General features: G+C 38.6%; 1 protein-coding gene across 1 annotated transcript in view; it reads right to left on the bottom strand.

Annotated features, from left to right (window-relative positions):
• Positions 1-2,181: 2,181 nt before the first annotated feature.
• The window catches only part of PLD5 (phospholipase D family member 5), a 433,085-nt gene continuing 411,522 nt past the window's right edge, over positions 2,182-23,744 (bottom strand). Inside the window, exons 8-10 of the mRNA XM_057729806.1 lie at positions 14,859-15,027; positions 11,462-11,576; positions 2,182-3,291 (exon numbers count right to left, since the gene is read on the bottom strand). Of these exons, the coding sequence (XP_057585789.1) occupies positions 3,044-3,291; positions 11,462-11,576; positions 14,859-15,027 (532 nt within the window). The 3' untranslated portion in view covers positions 2,182-3,043. The remainder of the gene's footprint in view (positions 3,292-11,461; positions 11,577-14,858; positions 15,028-23,744) is intronic.

Here is a 23,744-nt window from a genome sequence, read left to right as displayed (position 1 = left end):
AAATTTTCAACCAGAAGGTCCATCAGAAGGTCTACTGGATCCACAGTAAACAGAAGTATTCTCATATAGTGAATCACTGTTTTAAACCAATGCTTGAGAACCAATAAAGCACTAGGTTAATGCTAGCAGCACAGAAACCTAAAAGATGGTCTCATATTGTGATTGCTTTCCTTTTTCCCCCCTTGGGAAATAATTCCTGGAATGTTTATGGAGAGAAAAATGAAGGTTAGTAGTCACCCTCCTCATAATTTCTGGCGTGGATATTCATCAGATAGTCTCAAATTAAACTGTTTTTGTTTTGCCTTCTTTTCCTCTTGGGAAATAATTCCTGGATTGTTTGTTGGTGGGGGAAAATGGAAGTTGGTAGTCAATTTAGCACAGACCCAAAGTATAAAAGAGAGGAAGAATACTTATAGCGGGTAGAAAAAGCATTCAAATGAAAAAGAACATTCTGCAGAATTAAATTTTCTCTTAGGAGACATGAACCCATTTGTGACACTCTCTGAACAGGGGCTGTTTTCCTGGCGGCCTCTGAAGGTCAACTTTGCCTCCCAGAATCAGTGGCCTGGCTGCTGCTGCCAGGACCACCCTGAGGAGGTGGCCCGCTTGGTGAGGTACAGTTCTGTAGCTGCTGGTACACAGTGGAAAATCCTGGAACACAGTTCCTGGAGCTACCTTTTTAGCCCAGTTTCTGGGCTCAGAGGGAAATGGCAATAATGGTCTTTTTGTAAAGGACAAAATTCTCTTCTCCTGTCATATGCAAAAGATAGTGACAGTGAAGGGGCGCCATTATAGCAAGACTGTGATTGTCCCATGGCTGTAACAAATACTCCAGGAGACAACTTGTGAATGAACAAGGAAGCAACTGGCTCTCTAATCTTTAGATGTCCTTCGCAAATTCAGCCCAGGTTGCTTTTCCTTGCTCAGGAATGAAATTATTATGTTTGTTTGTCTCCATGTCAACTCTTTGCTTACTTTCTTTTGCATTCTCTTCTTAATCACCATTAAAACTAGCTTTACTTTACTGAGATGACTGACAGCATAACCCCCTACTCACACAAGGATGTGCATATAGTAAATATTTAGAGTTTCATGGGCTGGCCATTACTGATGCAGAATTTCATTACGAATTCCCTAGTCATTCATAAAAACATGTTACTCTTAAAAATATCTCTCTCTTACAGCTCTCTTCACAGCCTGGTTAAATTGGTAGTAAAGCAACACTTGGAAACAATAAGAAGGGGAGTTACGGGATCACTAGATGACTAACAATAGCCATTTTCTACCAAATGAACCCACTGGACAAGATTTGTGGATTCCTACATCACTCTTTCTGGCATATTAGAAATCAAGTCTCTAGGAATAAAAAAAAAAAATTGAGATTGCTTTTCCTTGCTGTAAAAATACATATATGTGACAGTCCTAAAGAAGGACCCCAAGCATACAGTCTAGTTTTGTGTTGATGTCATTTATGCCAAAGTGCCCTGACAAAATGTTCCAGCAAAATGATGACAGTCCAGATCTCCAGCAGGGCTTTTGCGTTGCTGTGTTCACCCATATTTGCAACTGGAAGCTGTGGGTTTGTTTTCCCTTGTGGGTTCTCTGGGAGAAGCTGTTATTGATTATATCAGTATACCACAACATTATTTCAAGAAAAAGACTATACTTCATAATGCTTAGCATTTATATAGGTTCTTTTGATTTCAAAACAAGTTATAAATATTTTCTACTGTGACAACATCTTTGCGAGGTAGGTCATTATCACCGTCCCTACATTAGCAATAGAAACCTGAGGCCAAGGAGTGCAGGACTCTGTTCCCAGGCCAGGGAGGGTCAGGAGCAACAGTAAGACTAGACGTCTTGAAGGACACCTGCTCTGGGCTCTGAAGAGGCCATGCCTCTTTCTAGTGTAGCAACAGTCTCCATGAATAGAGGGTTATATATTATATAGATACAAAACAACAACACACAAGGACATGATAGAACAATAATCCAATATTTTTTGTTTCTTAGTAAAATATGTTAAGCACAGTATTTAAATTGCATTTCTCTGAAAAGCATTTGGTATATTAAATAGCAGAAGGTATATTAAATAGCTCTATAAACGTTTGCTGGCATACTCTAACAGCATGATTCTAAACAAATTAAAATCCACTTCTAAACACCATAAACTAAACAAAAATGTGAAAAACTACTTTATTCTTATAATGCAGACTTAATAGCTTGCTGGATATTAGCAGCTGGCTACATAATTTTTCTGAGCTTGAGAGAAAGAATACACATTGCTGGCGGTGGTTTTAAAATATCAATTTGGTAGGGGAAAATGCAGTTGAAAGGTGGAAATTAAAGACTGCTTTTTACATTTTGCATCCATTCTGAACAATTCATACATTTTCAAAAGATACAGTCATACTCGGAACTAATGTTTAGGTGAATATAGGGGTGCCATATAATATTTTGTGAGAAGAGAAAGGGATAGAAAATAAAAGCTATGGTATTGGAAAAAATGCAGAAGGAGGCAAAAAGGTGTGTTGAAGATTGGCATGAGATGTAAGCTGTTCATTGCTTACATGACTATATAGGTCTTGGAAGTTGTTTCCAAGGACAAATATTTGGCTTGATCAGTCTCTTCTCCAAGGCAAAGTCCTCACTCTCCTCTCTAAATCAGCAGTTTTCAGAAAGGTATTAAAGAGCTTACCTCATGCTAAACTTTTTAAGAACTGACCAGGTGGTCAGCAGAAAAAGTTCTAAAACTAGAAAGGAAGAGGCATCAAAGTCTTAAAATTTGTATGCAAACGTAAAAACTAACTTCAAAGCCAAAATGACATTCCCTGTCAGAAGTAACAAATACAAAAGTCTTAAATTTAGTGTACACGCGGCTAAGATATTGTTAGATAAGATATTACATGTCATTCAGAGAATATTTTTTGTGTGCTTTTTCCCTAAAAAAGACATATTAAATTGTTTTTCTCTCCTCAAGTCTTTTTTATATAAATGTGAAATACAAGATGTCCTGTAAGTTTGTTCATTCAGACTATACACTCTAGGGGTCCTTCCCACTTGCATTGTAGGTGACAGTTTTGTTTGAAGGGGGTCTGAGTTTGAAGAGGCTTGAGCAGTTCGGCTGCTTGGTGGGCTGCAAGGTTCTGGCGTAGGGTGAGTACCAGTCCCTTTCAAACACATCCTTAAGTTGCTTAATGATGCTTGTATTGTTCCTCACATCTGCTTGGTTGATAACAAGGCCTGTGCCAGCATTCTGGGTAAAATCATTCCCTACCCAGTCAAAATTTCCTGTAAAAGACAAAGGAAATGATGGTAAAGAGTTAAGATCCACTGGGGAATAGTCTACATTTAAGGAAACAGAGCAGATTCTATTAAAAAATAATACTCGGGAATAGTGACAGGGAGAATGAATTGTGTTGACAGCTCATTAAAAAAAAAAAATCCAAGAAGGCTTACATATGGCATATTAATATTTGCATATTATTTTGGCAATTTCTTCAGCTTTGCTCCACTTGAAACTCAAAACAGGAAATCTGATGTTCTTTTTTGGTAAATGTTATTTCTTATTGACATTCACAAGGCACACTAAATACAACAACATTTAAAATATATAGGAATACACTTAAAAATCCTGTGAACAATTACTACCTTCTCAAAGAGACAACATCTAATCCATATGTACAAATGAGAGGGTCTAATTATAATGATCAGAAGCTTTCACACCAAAGAAAAACCTGAAGCCAGAGAAGAAGAACTATTTCTTTTTTAATACATCTTTATGGGAGTATATTTGCTTTACAACGTTGTGTTAGTTTCTGCTGTACAACAAAGTGAATCAGCTATATGTATACATATATCCCCATAGCCCCTCCCTCTCAAGCCTCCCTCCCACCCTCCCTATCCCACCCCTCTAGGTTGTCACAAAGCACTGAGCTGATCTCCCTGTGCTATGTAGTAGCTTCCCACTAGCTACCTATTTTACATTTGGTAGTATGTATATGACAATGCTACTCTCTCACTACGTCCCAGTCTCCCCTTTCCCCACTGTGTCCTCAAGTCCATTCTCTATGTTTGTATCTTTATTCCTGCCCTGTCACTAGGTTCATCAGTATCATTCTTCTAGATTCCATATATATGTGTTATAAGGTATTTGTTTTTCTCTTTCTGACTTACTTCACTCTGTATGACAGACTCTAGGTCCATCCACCTCACTACAGATAACTCAATTTTGTTCCTTTTTATGGCTAATATTCTATTGTATTTATGTAGCACATCTTTATCCTTTCCTCTGCTGATGGACATTTAGCTTGCTTCCGTGCCCTGGCTATTGTAAATAGTGCTGCAATGAACATTGGGGTGCATGTATCTTTTTTTTTTAAAGCTCTTTATTGGAATATAATTGTTTTACACTCTTGTACCAGCTTATGAGGTGCACCAAAGTGAATCAGCTGTATTTATACACATATCCCCATATCCCCAACCTCCTGCAACTCCCCCCCACCCTCCCTGTCCCGGCCCTTTAAGGCATCACCCATCATTGAGTTGATCTCCCTTTGTTATACAGCAACTTCCCACTAGCTATCTATTTTACAGTTGGTAGTATATATATGTCTAACATGTATCTTTTTGAATTATGGTTTTCTCAGGGCATATGCCCAGTAGTGGGATTGCTGGGTCATATGGTAGCTCCATCTTTCGTTTTTAAAGGACTTTCCATACTGAGGAGAACCAGTTTTTAACTACTCCCAGTTCCAGGACCAGACTCCTCACCCAGGAATCAGGGCAGTTGCTGTGACAGCAGGCTCCCCAGAGTGACTGCTGGTCTAGGTGATGTATTAGTTTGCTAGGTCTGCCATAACAAAGTATAACAGACTGGGAGCTGAAACAACAGAAATATCTCATAGTTCTGGAGGCTAAAAGTCTAAGATCAGGATGTTGGCAAGTTCGTTCCTTCTGAGGGCCATGAAAGCAGGATCTGTTCTAGGCCTTTCTCCTTGGCTTGTAGATGACCATCTCCTCCCTGTGTCTCTTCACATCATCCCCCCTCTACACACATCTCTGTGTCCAAATTTCCCCTTTTTATAAGGGCACCAGGCAAATTGGGTGAGAAACCACCCTAATGACCTCACCTTAACTTGATTTCCTCTGTAAAGATCCTGTCTCCAAATAAGGTTATATTCTGAGGTACTGGGGTTAGGACTTCAACATACTAATTTTGGGGGGACAAAATTCAACCCATAATAGGTAGTAAGGCTGGGATCTGCCCCAGAAGGGGATAATCATGTTTATGTGACTTGCATGTAGTCCATCTTCAAAGTGGGAGTAGATAAAAGGACTGAACTACCCAGAACTCCCACGTGAATCCAATGGGGAGAGAGTTCCAGTAGGAGAGCAAAGGTACTCTCAGGAGAGTACAGCACCATTTATTTATTTGATTTTCCTTGTCCTTCATTGATGCATACTTACTGAGTGTATACTGTCTACCAGGTACTATATTAGGGGCCATAATATAAAACTTAAAATGACAGTGTCTGTCTTCCAGGAGTCCAGGAGGAAAACACAATAAGCATAATACAGGGTATGTGAGATAGTACAAGAGATGTATGTATACTATGCCATGAGGGCAGGAGAAAGGCATTTCTAACTCTGACTAGATGTGTCAGGAAGAGAGCATTTCATTGAATAATGAGAAAGGCACAGAAACTTACCAATTAAGAAGTTAAATCCACAGGAAAGATAACATATTTGTGGGCAAAAGATCTGATGAGGATCTTAGAGCTTGAAGGGGAAGAGCTAGGGACGAGGTTGGGACATACGGAACGCAGAGGGCAGAGGAACTATCATTTAGTAAGTGCCTACTGTGAAATCTATAGTAGCACTGTGCTTTCTATTTGTATACATTATCTCATATGGTTGGTAGGATTTATGCTCACTTGGCAGAAGAGGACTGTGAGGCTCAAAGAGGTGAATAAATTTGCCCAACTTCACATGGTTAATCAATGTTCGGCCCAGGTCTGCTAGATTCCATGAACGATCTTCGGTACCATCAACAAAGCATCATTCTAACTAATAAAAATTTAGCCTCGTCAAGACTGACAAAATTATTTCATAAATTACCACCATCTTCTTTGGTTCAGAGCTGGTTCTGTAAGGGAACCGAAGGCTTTTAAGTACAGAGCTTAACTCTCCATTCCCTCAGTGGCTCCTCAGGCATCCTGCAGGAAGATTTGCTGAAACATGCTGAGACCATGGTCCCTGGGCATCCTTAATCCAAGGCCCTGCAGTCATCTGTGGGAGAAGCTGCTGGGAGAAGGGACATCTGTAGAGAGGGCCAATACCTGTTCCTTTATAGCTCTCATTCTTTGGCTCCTCCTCTACTCTTTGGAGGCCGCCCCCAAACACATACACACACACATATCAACTCCCTTTTCCATATGGCGCTGCCTGGAATTATGCAAGGTAGTTCCCTTGTCCCTCATGTTACTCCTTAAGTTTATTCCTCTAAATCAAATATTATGAGCACAGAGAAGGAACTCCTCTCTCTCTCTTTATATCTCACCCCACCCCACATAAACACTACAATGATGCTCTCAATGGCTTCATGACAGACATAACTTTGACTGGATTGTATTGCTATAAATTAGCAAGCTGCTTGCCAAATGGTTTGTAATACTGTGTTAGAGTCTCTGTACAGAGATTCCTTTTGCTGTTGCTGTGTTCTTGACCATGTGCTCTCAGACATGTGGCCGTGCTCAGAGGCGGCAGGTTTGTGCAAATGCTCAGTGTCAGGTGAACACAGGCTTGAACCTCTAAACAGAGGGTTTGTAGCTACTGCAGGTTGAGAGTTATTTTGGAACCTGCTGGTAGGCGGCCCCTTCTATTTATTCTATAAACAGAAGACTTCAGTGTTCTCACATACTTTTCAAGGACTTCTTGATAAGACACTAAAATCTCATCTTATGACTAAGTGCCAGGCATTAGACCAAGGGCAGTAATTTGTCATCTCATAACATTATCTCATTCCATATTCACTGCAATCCTGCAACGTGACAACATGAACTTCACTGTATTGATGAGGAAATTAAGGCACAGAAAGGTTAAGTAATTTGTCCAAGGTGGAAGTGAAAAAATTCCAGAGATGAGGTTCAAAGCAAGGTCTGAGTCCACAGCCCACACTCAAAGGTGCACTCGCTTTGTGCTAATCGTGCTCTTCAGCCTAGGCTTCATCAGCCCCCAGGGCTGGAGCACCAGGCCACACTGAGACCTCTGCTCCACTCATCTGCAGACCTCACTCTGAAGGAAACATACATACACTTTGGGGGAAGCATGGAGAGGGGGAAAGATGAGGGGAGAGAAGTGACAAGATTTTGAAGTCTCATTCTGTGAAATTCAGCTTTTTCCCTTCAATGCAATGGATGGAGCCAAGACCCTCCATCGTTATTGATTCTCAAAAGTTTTAATCAGTCTGTTCTCAGGAATCATAGTCCTAGGCGTCTTACACAGGACTCTTGGGCATTCACTACGCCAGCGTGATTGTTTTCCTACCTTTCATTTCCTAATGGCTGGGCTAAACCTCAATTACTGAAGCATAATTGGGAACCCAGCTTTATGTGAGACTGCCATTTCAGCTTCTAGAATGCACATGTAGGTCCCAGATGCCAAGAGAGCTGTAGTGCTACCCTCAGAAGCACCCTGTAAGGGTGCAGATGAACTCACTGGATATAATATACAAATAACCAAACCACCTTTCAGACAACTTTGCCAAGCGTGACTCAAATATACTCTGAAGAATTAAAATTAGAGACATGATACTGTCTGGGGATTCTCTGTAAGTCTTGTGAACATGTAATGGAGCTATAATTCCACGCGAGGTCTAGTGGGGATTTTTATGTATTTGGCATTCTCAGCAGGTATCTAAGTGACTTCTTAAGAGGCTTCCAGAATATGCTGACAATTATTTAAATTATCAATGAATTTTCCCTCTTTATGCTCTTTAAGTATTTTTATATTAGAATGATGCTTCACTCTGGGGAACTAATGTTTTGCTAAAATGCTCTGTGTAAAATGTACTCATTTAAAAATGTATTACAATAAAGAATCCAGAAATAGACCCAGAAATATATTCAACTGATCATGACGAATGAGCAAAGGTAATAGTGGAGCAAAGACTGTCTTTTCAAAAAACAATGCTAGAAGAACTGAACATCCACAAGCAAAAAAAAAAAAAAAAAAAAAATGTAGACACAGACCTGACACCCTTCAAACTCAAAATGTGATCATACCTAAATGTAAAATGCACAGCTATAAAACTCCTAGAAGATAACATAGGAGAAAACCTGGATGACCTTGGTTTTGGTGATACCTTTTTAGATACAACACCAAAGGCATAATCCATGAAAGAAATAATTGATAACTTGGTCTTCATGAAAATTAAAAATGTCTGCTCTGTGAAAGACACTGAAAGAGAACACAAAAGTAAGCCACAGGCTGGGAGGAAATATCTGCAAAAGACATATTTGATAAAGAACTCTTAAAAGTGAACAGTAAGAAAATAAAAAATCTGATTAAAAACTGGGCCAAAAGCCTTAATAGGTACCTTACCAAAGAAGATATACAGATGGCAAATATGCATATGGAAATACACTCTATATTATATGTCAAAGGGAAATGAAAACTGAAAGAACACTGAGATAAGTGTGTCATACACAGCTATTAGAATGGCCAAAATTCCAAACACTGACACCAAATGTGAGGATGTGGAGCAACAGGAACTCTTATTCATTGCTGGTGGGAATGCAAAATGGTACATCCACTTTAGAAGACAATTTTGCAGTCTCTCACAAAACTAAACTTACTCTTACCATATGATTCAGTAATCATGCTCCATGGTATTTACCCAGAGGATGTGAAAACTTATGTCCACATAAAAATATGCACATGGATGTTTATAGCAGTTTCATTCATAATTGTCAAAACTTGGAGCAAACAGGAGGCCCTTCAGTAGGCGAAAGGATAAAGTGTGCGTGGATAAAGAATAGTCCAGACAATGGAATATTATTCAGCACTAAAAAGAAATGATCTATGAAGCCATGAAAAGACATGGAAGAACCTTAAATGCATATTACTAAGTGAAAGAAGCCAATCGTAAAAGGCTACACACTGCATAATGCCAACTATGTATTTTGAAAAAGACAACACTATGGGGATAGTTAAAAAAATATCAGTGGTTGCCAGGGTAGGGGAAGGGATGAATAGGTGGAGCACAGAGAATTTTTAGGCAGGGAAACTACTCCATATGATACTGTAATGGCAGATACATGTCTTTATGCATTTGCCCAAACCCATAGAATGTACAACACAAAGAGAACACTAATGTAAATGATGGACAGTGGGTGATAATGATGTATCAATGTAAGCTCATCAGTCATGACAAATGTACCACTCTGGTGAGGGATGTTGGTAATGGGTAGGCTGTGCACACGTGGGGATGGGAAATCTCTGTACCTTCAGCACAATTTTTCTGTAAACCTAAAACTGCTTTAACAAAAAAAATCTATTTAAAAATGCATTACAGGGAAAGAAGAAGGGAGAGAATCAGGAATCATTATTTAATAGGAATCTGGTAGACAGATTAGTGACAATGTTGAGAGGTTTTCATATATTATCTCATTTAATCCTCATACCACCACCAAAGGGTGGGTACTATTATCCCCATTTTAAAGATAAGGAAACAGAGGCTCCACAGAGGCTCAGAGAGATTGTATTACTCTACCATCTTCCAGCTTGTGAGAGTCAGCGCTTGAAATCAAACAGAGGTTTGTCTGACTCCAATACACTTACCTAATTCGTTGTAAAGAACATTTGAATATAAGCACGTCACTGCTGAATGTGCACACAACAACTTATTTTAAGTAAACCCTGCAGGTAAAATATTCAGATTTGAGTCCTTAAATCCCACTGCGCCCAAAACTTAATCCATCCCTATATTTCCAAGTATTGAACCAAAAGTTCCCATTTTTAATTAAGCAAATTTGAATTTGCTTTTGTCACTTGTTTAAAAAGAAGCTCATTTCATCCTATTCTCCATGCATTGATGAACATGAGAAAATCCAAATTATCACATCTTGGGTCACTGAGAGGGACAACATGAATAAAATAATATTTTCATATTCTAGAACTGGAATGATACAGATTTTAAAAAATTTCAATACCCTATTCTACTAATAAGACACACAACTATTCAAAATGGGACAAGACAGAACATCACACTGAGACAGGAGTTAGTAAGTCTCCGGTGGTCTATGGCAGTGTCTCCTGAAGGGCTTCAGGGGGTGAGGGGTCTGGATGCCCTGGATTTGAGACCTAGCTCTAAAATTTTCCCTCTTACATCTGTATGTTTAATTCATTTCATATCTTATGGCCCAGTTTCCTTATTTCTAAACTGCAGATGATTAAAACTGACTTACCTATTGACAATGTTGCTAAGAGAATCAAATAAGATAAGGTGCTTTACAAAGTTAAAAGGGTATGTTTTTTACTCACTTACTGAATTTGGAAAGAATAATGCAGATTTCATATTCCTTCATCACACATACATGTTTTTCTTCTCTGCTCTGAGACTGCTACTTCATTTGTACATTGTAATAACCATCCTGCTGTTTTGTGATCTATACACCTTCACTTTATAGATAACAACTTCCACTCTGCCTGTGACAGTAGCAGTAAAGGGGTTACCCTGGACTCATACACACCATGGGAAAGTAGAATAGATTTGATCCATTAGTAAGTAACACACCAATACATATTGTTTCTGTATCTGGAGCTTTATTACCTTAATAATAATAGCTAACAAGAATCAGGTATTATTTATGTGTTGGGGCTTTAATTGTGCAAGGTGCTTTGTACATATTATCCCAATTAAACTTCACCCTATGAAGTAGAAACTATTATTAACCCCATTTTACAGATGAGAGAACTGAGGTTTTAGAGAGCTTACATAAATTGTCCAAAGTTAGATATCTAAAAAATGGCAGGGGTAGGATTATTGCACAGGCAGTGTTTGTTTGGGCATTGAATTTCAATGATGTCTGCCTCCCTATTACTCATGACAGGTTGGCTGTGGTACAGTGGTAGGAAATGAGCACTGGGTTCATTCTAGTGCCAGAACTGGCCTTTCATGAGCCATCTAACTCCTCACCTATAAAATGAGACAAATGGACCATGGAATTTCTGCAAAACATTTATAAAAATAAATCACATATGGTCTCCTAGCATATGAACCAAGCCACAGATGAGATGTTCAGCTGAAGAGCTCTTTGCCCTTACCCTCCTGTTTCCTGATCTCAAGGTCCCCCACTCACCTGATAGGGGCTTCCTCACCACGGGGTACAGAAGAGGACAGCTGGATCACCACTAACCTGCATGATCCCCTAAGGAGCCTTTCAGCCCTGACACCTACCAATATAAGCTGCGCCATCCGTCACCATGTACTTGTTGCGATTTAATCTAGGGAAGGTGTGATTCTTTAGTTCTTTTGTAACACAAGTGTTCTCTCTTTCCAGATCAAAAAATTTCTGTAAGACAATAAATAAATAAATAAATAAAGCCGGTGAATATAGAGAACATTTTTGGTTTTGTTCAAACACAAAAGGGTTTCTTATCCAAGTATCAACAATAGACCTCATATTGAGTTATTAAAATCACAATCTTGTTACTTCATATAGATGAAGCTATTTTTGCTCTCAAATCCATATAGGCAACAAGAGGGAAAATCAGCATGCTCAGCTAGGTCTATAATTAACACTTTTAAACTATAAAATGAACATAAAATTCATTCTTTTAACAGGGTGAGGGCCAGAAGTTGTTTAATTCTTATCGTCTTGTTCATCAGAGCGTATTGGCATTTTAAGTATGCCTCAAGGTGCTTTCTGTCAAGTGTGTCAATGAACTGAATTCTCACATGTTGCATATATTATAAGAAGCAGCAGGCCCATGTCAATGACTAGCTGAATTAATTGGGGATTTGCAAAGGTCAAAAAAAGATATTGCCAAAAGAACAAATAGTTTCCATCTAAACACCTGGGTCTACAAGCTTTTTTATTAAGCAGCTCAAAAAAAAAAATCACAACTTCAAACCATGAATCCTGAATTTTAACTTTAATGTGATCCAAAAAGCAGCATTCCAGTTCACCTGGAATGGGGATGGGGGAGCTAAGAGAGGTGGCTGACATCACGAGTAGCTTCAGGAATCTGTTGAAATTGGCAAGTGCTCAGATGAGGTTTAAACTGTGACTGAGTTCATAGGAAGGCACCATCAAAGGTGAAGACCTCAGGTCTCCTCCACATTGAAAAATGCTGAACATTTTCAAAACTGCATGGAATCTTTCCAGAATGTCTTACAGTTGTAGAATCATGTGTGTTTGAAGGAAAGAAGAAGCAGAGAGAAAAATGGAATGATACCTAGAAATGGAGATATCATGTATAGTTTTAAAACTGTAAGTGTTCAAATTTGGTTCGGGGAAATAATAAAAGTTGGTTTTTCCCTCCCCCCAGGTTGAGAAAGGAGTGATAAATTAAGTGATCACTAAGGTCACTTCCAGCCCTGAAAATTCTATTCTGATTTTTTTTTTTTTGGTAGAACCCTTGAGATCAATGGTACACAGGCCAAAATCTACCACCTAAGAACTGTCTATTGCACATCCCAGAGGAATATTCTCCCACTGCCATATTACCATGATTATAGGCAATGCAACCTGAATCACTTTATTTCCTCAGTTCCTATCTTCTGCAGAATCTGTGTCAAGTTTGAAGGGTTCATATATAGCCTTTGTGGACTCTTCAGATGGACTTAATAACCTGTGAATGCTCTTAAGTCATGGTTTTACACTCAAGAGGTCACATGAATACTGATAACAGCCAGCAATCATCTCGCTTGGACATTCTATCACAATACCTGTCTACAAACTTGGCTATTTCCTTTTGAGGAAGATATTATTGTAGAATCAAGACAAATTTGAAATAGAATAAATTATACATCCTAATTTGTCAGAGATGGCATCACACCTTGAGGCTTTACTGAGAACCCATTTCCTCTAGAAAGTTGAAGCTGACCCAAAAGAGGGAAAACAGCTTTATCTGGGAGACTAAGATGACAGCAGAAATCATATTGTATTCACGGACATACTATTAGACACCTAACATGCTGTAGGTGACAACAAAGATATTTCAAAAGTGACTTGCTGATTTACTTAAGAAAAATCCCTCCACTAACTAAGAAAACATGGTGAGTACAGTCTCTTTCCATGAGCCTCCTCAGGGATACAAACCCACAAAGCCAGGGGTTGAGGAGTCTGCTCCTCTAAGGACAGAGATTACCAGGCTCCTGAACACATGCTATATGCAAGATTCCAACTCCCACTTTTTTTGGAAAAGCTCTTCATCCATCTGTGGCCTAGATGTCGGGCCATAAGCGTCCTTCCCATCAAGGCTTATCTTGATGCTTAGAAATGCATAGCCTGGCTTAAATGAAGATTGGAGTCTCTGTTTTATAAAATGTCCAACAGTGAACTATTAATGTTTGGTTTATTCAAGTAATGTGACCATGAGTATTTGAAAAGTGAAGCTGAGTAAATACTGTAGAGGTTAAAATGATGGATTCTACTTTCCTTATAATTTCTTGTATGTCTTAAATGAGAGCCCTTAAGATTTCACGACACAGATTTGAACTGACAGTACCTTAGTGCAGGTGTGCTGTGGGGTCAGGAAACAGTGGGCGGGTGGAGACCACTGAATTGTTCTGGGGGGAAGTTGAGAGAGGAGATAGGAGCAAATGCATCATGCGACATAGGCCACAGGTACTCTCCTCTCTGCCTCTGCTTGTATTATGTCTTTTTATTTTCTGTATCTGATGCTTTGACATCTGGGACCTTGCTGAGCATGGAGGAACTGTCCTCCAGAGAATGAAGGATAAAGGGATATTCGCCACCTCTAGGCCTAACTCATAAATGCCTCCTGTGTACTCCTCCAGTCTCTCTCTTCTTCTGATTGGCCTTGGGATATTGAGGCTCAAACTCTCTTGGAAGCCATGTGTCAAAGTTGACAGTGGAGCCCCTGTCATGCTGGGTCCCTGAATGCTTCATGGAGCACAACTTTTTCACCTAGATGAGGGCCTGGCATAGAGCAGAGTAAGGTCTCAGTGTACATTTGTTGAATGACTGCAGTGGAGGCTGGGGAAAGCTGAGACCTAAAGGATTAGTGGGCATTAGTCAGGCAATGCATGGAGAAGAGTGTTGAAGGGGAGGTAAGAGAATGTACAAGGGCCCTGAGAGGAGGAAGAGGATGCTACATGTGAGGACCAGAGGAGAGTCAAAGATGAGCTAGAGAGTTAGCACATTTAGAATAGCACAGATCCCCAAACTTGCCTCCCTCAAAGTATGCAGAGATGGATTAGCATGTGGCCCAAGGGACCTGGAACAAGTACAGAAACCCAGGACGGGGGTGCTTCAGGGCTGGGGGAGTCTGTGCTGGTATATGTGCCAAAGCTCTGCTTGTCACAGCCTTACAAATAAGAATGGTAGGTGAAGGAGGAAGTTCAAACAAAACGGAGAGAAAGCAATTGAAAGTGTGTACAAAGAGGTGTAGGCTGGCACCAGGAAACTTGGGTTCTTGTCTCCTTTTTGGGGGATATGATTGTTTTGAAAAATTACTTAACCTACCTTCTGAGGTATTTTTCTCTATCAAAGATTGTTGTCCTGGTTCTGATTGGAAGTTCATGTGTCTGTGTGCACTTACAGTTTTCACAGATGTATGAAGGAAATAAGCTTTTAATGTAATAACTCAGTCAATATAATACTTACAACTTTCAAACTGCAGTTGGCTATTTCAGTGCAAATAGCTTTAAGAGATGAAATAAAGTTAAATGTGAGGGGGTCAGTTTCCTTCCAGAAGCTGATAAGGAGTCGAACTTTAACGCTTCGCAAAACTAATGCTTCTCTAATTTTCCCATCCAAGTCCGGCCAGTAAGTCCTGTAGAAATATCCATATAGATAAAATAAAGAAAATTAGTTTGGGGAAAGAAATTTACTAGACTACAGAGAACATTGATTTTAACTTTTTACTCTTTCTGTAATATAGATAACCTTGAAGGATATGTTGAAAAAAGGCTGGCCTCCTGGGTTAGCATATTGAGAAACAGTACTTTACTGGTACTGTCCTGCCTAAAATGAGGTCTCCTACCACCAGGGCCTCAGGCTGTGTGGGCACAGGTAGACTGACCACCACCACATGCCACCCTCACTACACCTCCAGCTCTACCTGGGCCTCAGTTTATACGTGCAAGAAGAATCAACTTTCCAATAGAATTCCAGTTAGGATCCTAGAGCACCCCTTTGTCCCCAAATGCTTCTCAAACCTCTCTTGTTTGGTAAGTTCCACCCACCCCCCACACACACCCAAATGAGAGTTTGCTCTCGTTATCCAAGCTTTCCCACACTCTTATTTCTAAACTGTCTGTCTCTTCTTACCAAGACCTCCACTACTCTGGGGCCCTGGAATCCTTCATCAGGCAGTTTCCCCTATAGGCTTAGCATGTTCCCTGAATTCTTAACCTTTTACTTTAACTAAATCTGGACTCTTCCCGAAGGGCAAGCTTCTTCTAAAGTCCTGCTGTGTATTTTCCACCACAACCTGTCCATTTGATTTAGGTTTCTTTCAGCACGGTAACTTAATTCTCATGTTAAAAACAAAAAACAACAAACTTACCCATGTCAAAGACAAGTCACAAATTGCTTTATCTCTCTTTAGCCCTGTAATTTGTAGACCTTCTGTTTAGTCATACAAATCTTCCCCTAATTCTGGGCCAATTCATTATTTAGAGTAATGATGTATAATTTAAAACCTTAGCCTGTCAGTTTCATAACAATTGCACCTCCAAAGTTCTCTTTATATCTAACCCCAGCCTCCTGTCCTTCAGCTTCCTCCACTATCTTACTTGTACCTGCTCTTTCACCTATGTGGGCCCCAGATCCAAGATCCCTCTCCTTTTTCCTGGTCCATCAGCTACTCCTGGTTTCCTTTCCCTGACAAGCCTAATCTCAGTTCTGATCACCTGAATGAGTTACCCCCTCTATTCCTTTAGCTCTTTGCAAAATCTATATCCAGGATCAGTGCTGTAATTCCTTTGGTGTATTTCTACAGCCATAAATCTGAGGACTACTGGAAAAAGTCATCTCAACCTTGTGCAGACTGGAGCACACACAAATGCATTCCAGGCTCTCAATACCATCTGCCAATCCCTATCCTGGTGTTGGTTCAGTTCCACCTCCTGTACCTTTTGTAATTATTCAAAATGTTACCCCACTCTAGAGAAACTTGTTTATTCCTTCATTCACAAAATTGGGGGTCTTGATCATGGTCCTCCTCAACTTTCTACCCTGACTCAGAGGATAAGACATTTCCCACCCCCTTGTGCTCTTCTCCCCAGGCTGTTCCCTTGGCCTTCAGCAAACTGCATTTGATTAGGCATTCCTTCCTGAAAATATCTTCAGCTTCTCCCTCTCTAGCTTCTTCTTCATTTGAGAAAAAAATGTAAATCTCTCCCATTCAGAGACCCCTCCTTTGACTCTGCATTGCTCTGTGGCTGGTGCACAACCTCTTTCCTCTTTGGAACAAAACTTGATAATAGAATCTAGAACTTCTGACTCTACTTCATTGCCCCTCATTCATTTCTCAGCCTACTGTCCCCTGGCCTCTAGCCCACGATTCTTCTGCCGTTTTCTTCAGAGTCAACAGTGATTATCCCAATTGCCAAATGTAATGGACATCATTCAGTTCTTACTTTACTGTTAGACCAGGCTACATGTGGCTATGTTAATGCTTCCTTTTATTGATCTGAAACAAATAGACTGCCAGATACTTCTCCAGCAAAGATGGATTTATTTGGAATCAGCAGAGAATTGCAATTCTGGATCTGCAACCATGGACAAGCCACATGCATGACAAGGGAGGGAGACCACTTTTACAGAGGTGAAAAAGAAGTTGGGAGGGCTATGGTAAACAAAGTGTCCATGGCCTTTCATTGGCTGAGTCCTGGCCAGGAAAGAAGAGGAGTCTGTCTTTTTCCTGTTAGGCTCTGCTATCCTAGCAGGGTGTGAGAACTTCTCCTTCTGGTCTTCCAACTCTATTTAATTGAAGTTTCTGTTTATTCATTTTTTACACTTCTTAAAATTGATTCCATTGGCTTCTTTTTTTTTTTTAATTTTATTTATTTATTATTTTTGGGGGGGTACACCAAGTTCAATCATCTGTTTTTATACACATATCCCCGTATTCCCTCCCTTCCTTGACTCCCCCCGCCTCGTCCATTGGCTTCTATGGATCTATGGTTTGCTGATCTGTCCTTTATCTTTTGGACCATTTATTTGTTCTAGGGTCCCTTCTCTAAATATCAATGCTCCACCAAAGTGATCTGTCTAAAAGCAAATCATCCTTTGATTAAAACACAGTGGAGGCTCTTCAAGGTCACAAGACTCCCTAGTAGTCAGGACCTCCTGCTCCTTGTTCTTGCCCTGTCTCCAGTTTGGTCTCTCACCACCTTACCTTGGGCTCTATGTTCCTGCACTGAACTTGTTACAAATCCTGGTATGGACCAGGCTATTTTTTCCATCTGAAACTTTGCTCAAGCTTTCCTTTCTACTTGAATAACTCTCTTTCTCACTTCTTTTTTTTATTTCTAACTCGTGCATATTTTAAAACGTAATTTGGGTAGCATTTCCTCTAATAAGTTTCTTCAAACCCTGTAACTGTCATAGAAGCCCTTTCATCAAGTATCTATAATATTCTGTACACATATCTATTGTTCTATCCACCTCACTGTGTTATGATAATCTAATCTGTGTCCATCTGCCCCAATGGATGAAGTTCCTGTGACTATACACTGTTCACACTTTAATCACTCTTGCACAGTGCCTAATAAATATTTGTTGAATGAATACATAAGTGAAAAATATTAATACCCTACAGACTAACAGGCCAACATTTAAAAGATCAAATCAATTTGATGTATAATGTTGCATAAGTTTGTAGTATACAGCATGTTATATTGATATATTTGTATGTTGTAATATGATTGCCAATGTAGTGATATTTATCACATTACACCATTAAAGGACAATGTTATTGTCTATATTTATTATACGGTGCATTAGGTCTCTATGGTTCATTTGCTACTCATTACAAGTTTGTACCCTTAAACACCATCACTCTCATCCCCCCTTCCACCCACCCCTCTGTTCCCAGGGCACCATCATTTTATCATTTTACCATTATTTTCTACAGGTTTAACTTTTTTAGATTCTGCATGTAAGTGATATCATTTGTTGCTTGTCTTTCTCTGACTGAGTTACCTTGCTTAGCATAATGTCCTCAAAGTCCATCCATGTTGTTGCAGATGGCAGGATATTCTCAGTTCTCATGACTGGATAATATTCCATTGTGTAAATGCACTGTATCTTTTTAATCCATTCATTGATAAACATTTGGGTTGTTTCCATATCTTGGATACTATGAATAATGCTATGATAAACATGGGAGTGCATATATCTCATCAAAATCCCATTTTCATTTCCTTTGAGTAAACACCCTGAAGTGTAATTGTTGGATCATATGATAGATCTATTTTTAAACTTTTTGAGGAACCTCCATATTGTTTTCCATAGAGGATGGACCAATTTACATTCCCACCAACAGTGTATAAAGGTTCCCTTTCACCACATGCTTGCCAGCAACTGTTATCTCTTGTCTTTGTCAGGAAGACAAGTCATTCTAACAGTGGGAGGTAATATCTCATTGTGGTTTTTGATTTGCATTTCCCTGATGATTAGTGATGATGAGCATATTTTCATGTATCTGTTGGCCATTTTGATATCCCCTTTGGAGAAATGTCTATTTAGTTCTTTTGCCCATTTTCAAAAATCAAAATTTTTTGTTATTGTTGTTACTGAGTTGAGTTGTTTATATATTTTGGATATTAAACCTTTATTGGATATGAGGTTTAAAAAATGTTCTCCCATTCTGTGGGTTGTCTTTTAATCTTGTTAATTGTATCTTTTGCTGGGAAAAAGCTTTTGAGTTTGATGTAGTCCTATTTGTTGATTTTTTTCTTTTACTCTTTGTACTTTTAGCATCATGCCCCCAAATTATTTGAGACCAATATTGATGAGCTTCTTCCTTATGTTTTCTTCTAGGAGTTTTATGGTATCACATCTTAAGTTTAAGTCTTTGATACATTTCAAGTTAACTTTTGTGGATGGTGTGAGACAGGGTCCAATTTCATTTTTTGGCATGTGTTTCTCCAGTTTTCCCAGCACTATTTGTTGAAGACACTATCCTTTCTCCATTGGGTATTCTTGGTTCCCTTGTTGAATATCAGTTGACTGTATATGCTGGGGTTTAATTCTGGGCACTCTATTCTGTTCCATTGGTTGATGAGTCCATTTTTGTGCCAGCAGCAGACTGTTTTTATTACTATAGCTTCACGGTATAGTTTGAAATTTGGAAATGTGGTATTTCCAGCTTTGTTCTTTTTTTCTCAGGTTTGTTTTGACTATTCTGTGTTTTTTTTGGTTCCACACAAATTTTCAGATTGTTTCTTCTATTTCAGTGAAGAATGCATTTGTTATTTTGATGGGGATTGCACTGAATCTGTAGATCGCTTTGGGTAGTATGGCCATTTTAACAATATTAATTCTTCCAATCTATGAATGTGGATGTCTTTTCATTTGTTTGTGTCTTCTTTGATATCTTTCAGCAAAGTTTTGTAGTTTTCATTGTGCATATCTTTCACTTACTTGGGTAAATTTATTCCTAAATATTTTGTGGGTTTTTTGATGCTGTTGTGAATGGGATGAGTTTCTTTATTTCTTTTTAAGATACTTCATCATTAGTGTAAAGAAATGCAATTGATTTCTGTATGATCATTTTGTATTCTGCAACTTTACTGAAATTATTAATTCAAATGTTTTTTGACTGATTCTTTGGGATTTTCTCTGTTTAAGAATATATTATTGAACTGAGGTCAGATAGCAGAAGCAAGAAGAACCACAATCCTGCAGCCTGTGGAATGAAAACCACAATCACAGAAAGATAGACAAAATGAAAAAGCAGAGGACTATGTCACAGATGAAGGAACAAGATAAAACCCCAGAAAAACATCTAAATGAAGTGGAGATTGGTGACCTTCCAGAAAAAGAATTCAAAATAATGATAGTGAAGAGGATCCTGGACCTCAAAAAAGATTGGAGGCAAAGATGGAGAATATGCAAGGAATGTTTAACCTTTGTTAAACCTAGAAGAATTAAAGAACAAACAAACATAGATGAACAATACAGTAACTAAATGAAAAATACACTAGAAGGAGTCAATAGCAGAATAACTGAGGCAGAAGAATGGATAAGTGAGCTGGAAGACAGAATGGTGGAAATCACTGCTGCAGGACAGAATGAAAAAAAAGAATGGAAAGATATGAAGACAGCCTAAGAGACCTCTGGGACAACATTAAATACAACAACATTCGCATTCTCCCAGAAGGAGAAGAGAGAGAGAAAGGACCCAAGAAAATATTTGAAGAGATTACAGTTGAAAACTTCCCTAACATGGGAAAGGAAATAGCCACCCAAGTCCAGGAAGCACAGAGAGTCCCAAGCAGGATAAACCCAAGGAGAAATGCACCGAGACACATAGTAATCAAATTGACAATAATTAAAGACAAAGAAAAATTATTAAAAGCCACAAGGGAAAAATGACAACATACAAGGCAACTCCTGTAAGGTTAAGAGCTGATTCCTCAGCAGAAACTTTGTTAGCCAGAAGGAAGTGGCACGATATATTTAAAGTGATGAAAGGGAAGAACCTACAACCAAGACTACTCTGCCCAGCAAAAATCTCATTCAGATTTGATGGAGAAATCAAAAGCTTTATAGACAAGCAAAAGCTAAGAGAATTCAACACCATCAAACCAGCTTTACAACAAATGCTAAAGAAAATTCTCTAAGGAAACACAAGAGAAGAAAAGGACCTACAAAAATAAACCCAAAACAATTAAGAAAATGGCAAAAGGAACATACATATTGATAATTACCTTAAATGTGAATGGATTAAATGGCCCAACCAAAAGACACAGACTGGCTGAATGGATACAAAAACAAGACCTGTATATATGCTGTCTATAAGAGACCCACTTCAGACCTAGGGACACATACAGACTGAAAGCAAAGGGAGGGAAAAAAGATATTCCATGCAAATGAAAATCAAAAGAAAGCTGGAGTAGTAATACTCATACCAGATAAAATAGACTTTAAAATAAAGAACATGGGCTTCCTAGGTGGCGCAGTGGTTAAGAATCCGCCTGCCAATGCAGAGGTCACGGGTTCGATCCTAGCTCCAGGAAGATTCCACATGCCGCGGAGCAACTAAGCCCGTGTGCCAAAAAAAAAAAAAATAAATAAATAAATAAAGAACATTATGAGAGATAAGAAAGGACACTACATAATGATTAAGGAATTAGTCCAAGAAGATAGAACAGTTACAAATATATATGCATCCAACATAGGAGCATCTCAATACATAAGGCAAATACTAACAGCAATAAAAGAGGAAATTGACAGTAACACAATAATAGTGGGGGATGTTAACATCTCGCTTACACCAATGGACAGATCATCCAGACAGAAAATTAATAAGGAAACACAAGCTTTAAATGGCACAAGAGACCAGATAAATTTAATTGATATTTATGGGACATTCCATTGAAAACACAAGATTACACTTTCTTCTAAAGTGCACACAGAACATCCTCCTGGATAGAATACATATTAGGGCACAAACCAAGCCTTGGTAAGTTTAAGAAAATTGAAATCATATGAAGCATCTTTTCTGACCACAATGTTATGAGATTAGAAATAAATTACAGGAAAAAAAAAACATAAAAACACAAACACATGGAGGCTACACAGTACCCTACTAAATAACCAAGAGATCAATGAAGAAATCAAGAGTAAATCAAAAGAAACCTAGAGACAGATGACAATGAAAACATGATGATCCAAAACCTATGGGATGCAGCAAAAGCCGTTCTAAAAGGGAAGTTTATAGCAATACAATTGTACCTCAGGAAACAAGAAAAATATCAAACAATCTAACCTTACACCTAAAGGAACTAGAGAAAAAAGAACAAACAAAACCCAAAGTTAGTAGAAGGAAAGAAATAATAAAGATCAGAGCAGAAATAAATGAAATAGAAACAAAGAAAACAGTAGCAAAGATCAATAAAAATAAAAGCTGGTTCTTTGAGAAGACAAACAAAATTGATAAACCTTTAGCCAGCATTCATCAAAAAAGAGAGGGAGAGGACTCAAATCAATAAAATTAGCAATGAAAAAGGAGAAGTTGCAATGGACACCACAGAAACACAAAGCATCATAACAGACTACTACAAGCAACTATATGCCAATAAAATGGACAACCTGGAAGAAATGGAGAAATTCTTAGAAAGATATAACCTTCCAAGACTGAACCAGGAAGAAACAGAAAATATGAACAGACCAATCATAAGTAATGAAGTTGAAACTATGACTAAAATCTTCCAACAAGCAAAAGTCCAGGTGAATTCTATCAAATATTTAGAGAAAAGCTAACATCCATCCTTCCCAAACTCTTCCAAAAAATTGCAGAGAGAGGAACACTCCCAAACCTATTCTATGAGGCCACCATCGCCTGATCCAAAACCAGTCAAAGATATCACAAAAAATAAAATCACAGACCAATATCACTGATGAATATAGATGCAAAAATACTCAACAAAATACTAGCAAATGGGATCCAACAACACATTAAAAGGATCATACACCATAATCAACTGGGATTTATCCCAGTGATGCAAGGACTCTTCAATATACACAAATAAATCAGTGTGATACACCACATTGACAAATTGAAGAATAAAAACTATATGATCATCTCAATAAATGCAGAAAAAGCTTTTGACAAAATTCGACACCCATTTATGATAAAAACTCTTCAGAAAGTTGGCACAGAGGGAATCTACCTTAACATAATAAAGGCCATATATGACAAACCCACAGCTAACATCATAATCAATGGTGAAAAACTGAAAGCATTTCTTCTAAGATCAGGAACAAAACAAGGATGTCCACTCTTGCCACTATTATTCAACGTAGTTTTGGAAGTCTTAGCCATGGCAGTTAGAGAAGAAAAAGGAATAAAAGGAATCCAAATTGGCAAAGAAGAAGTAAACTGTCACTGTTTGCAGATGACATGATACTATACATAGAAAATCCTAAAGATGACACCAGAAAACTACTAGAGCTAATCGATGAATTTGGCAAATTTGCAGGATACAAAATTAATGCCCAGAAATCCCTTGCACAAAAACAGAAATATAGGACAATGGAACAGGATAGAAAGCTCAGGTGCATGTATCTTTTTGAATTAGTGTTTTCATTTTCTTCATATATGTACCTAGTAGTAGAGTTGCTGGATCACACGGTAGTTCTATTTCTAGTTTTTTGAGAAACCTCCATACTATTTTCCACAGAGGCTGTACCAATTTACATCCCCACCAACAATCTACAAGGGTTCCCCTTTTTTACACATCCTTACCAACATTTGTTATTTGTGGTCTTTTTTATGATGGCATTCTGAGAGGTGTGAGGTGATATCTCATTGTG

Source organism: Hippopotamus amphibius, chromosome 3, assembly GCF_030028045.1.
Source record: "Hippopotamus amphibius kiboko isolate mHipAmp2 chromosome 3, mHipAmp2.hap2, whole genome shotgun sequence".
NCBI lineage: Eukaryota > Metazoa > Chordata > Mammalia > Artiodactyla > Hippopotamidae > Hippopotamus > Hippopotamus amphibius.
Note: the sequence above shows the minus strand (reverse complement) of the source record. Positions and strands in the feature narration are given on the sequence as shown.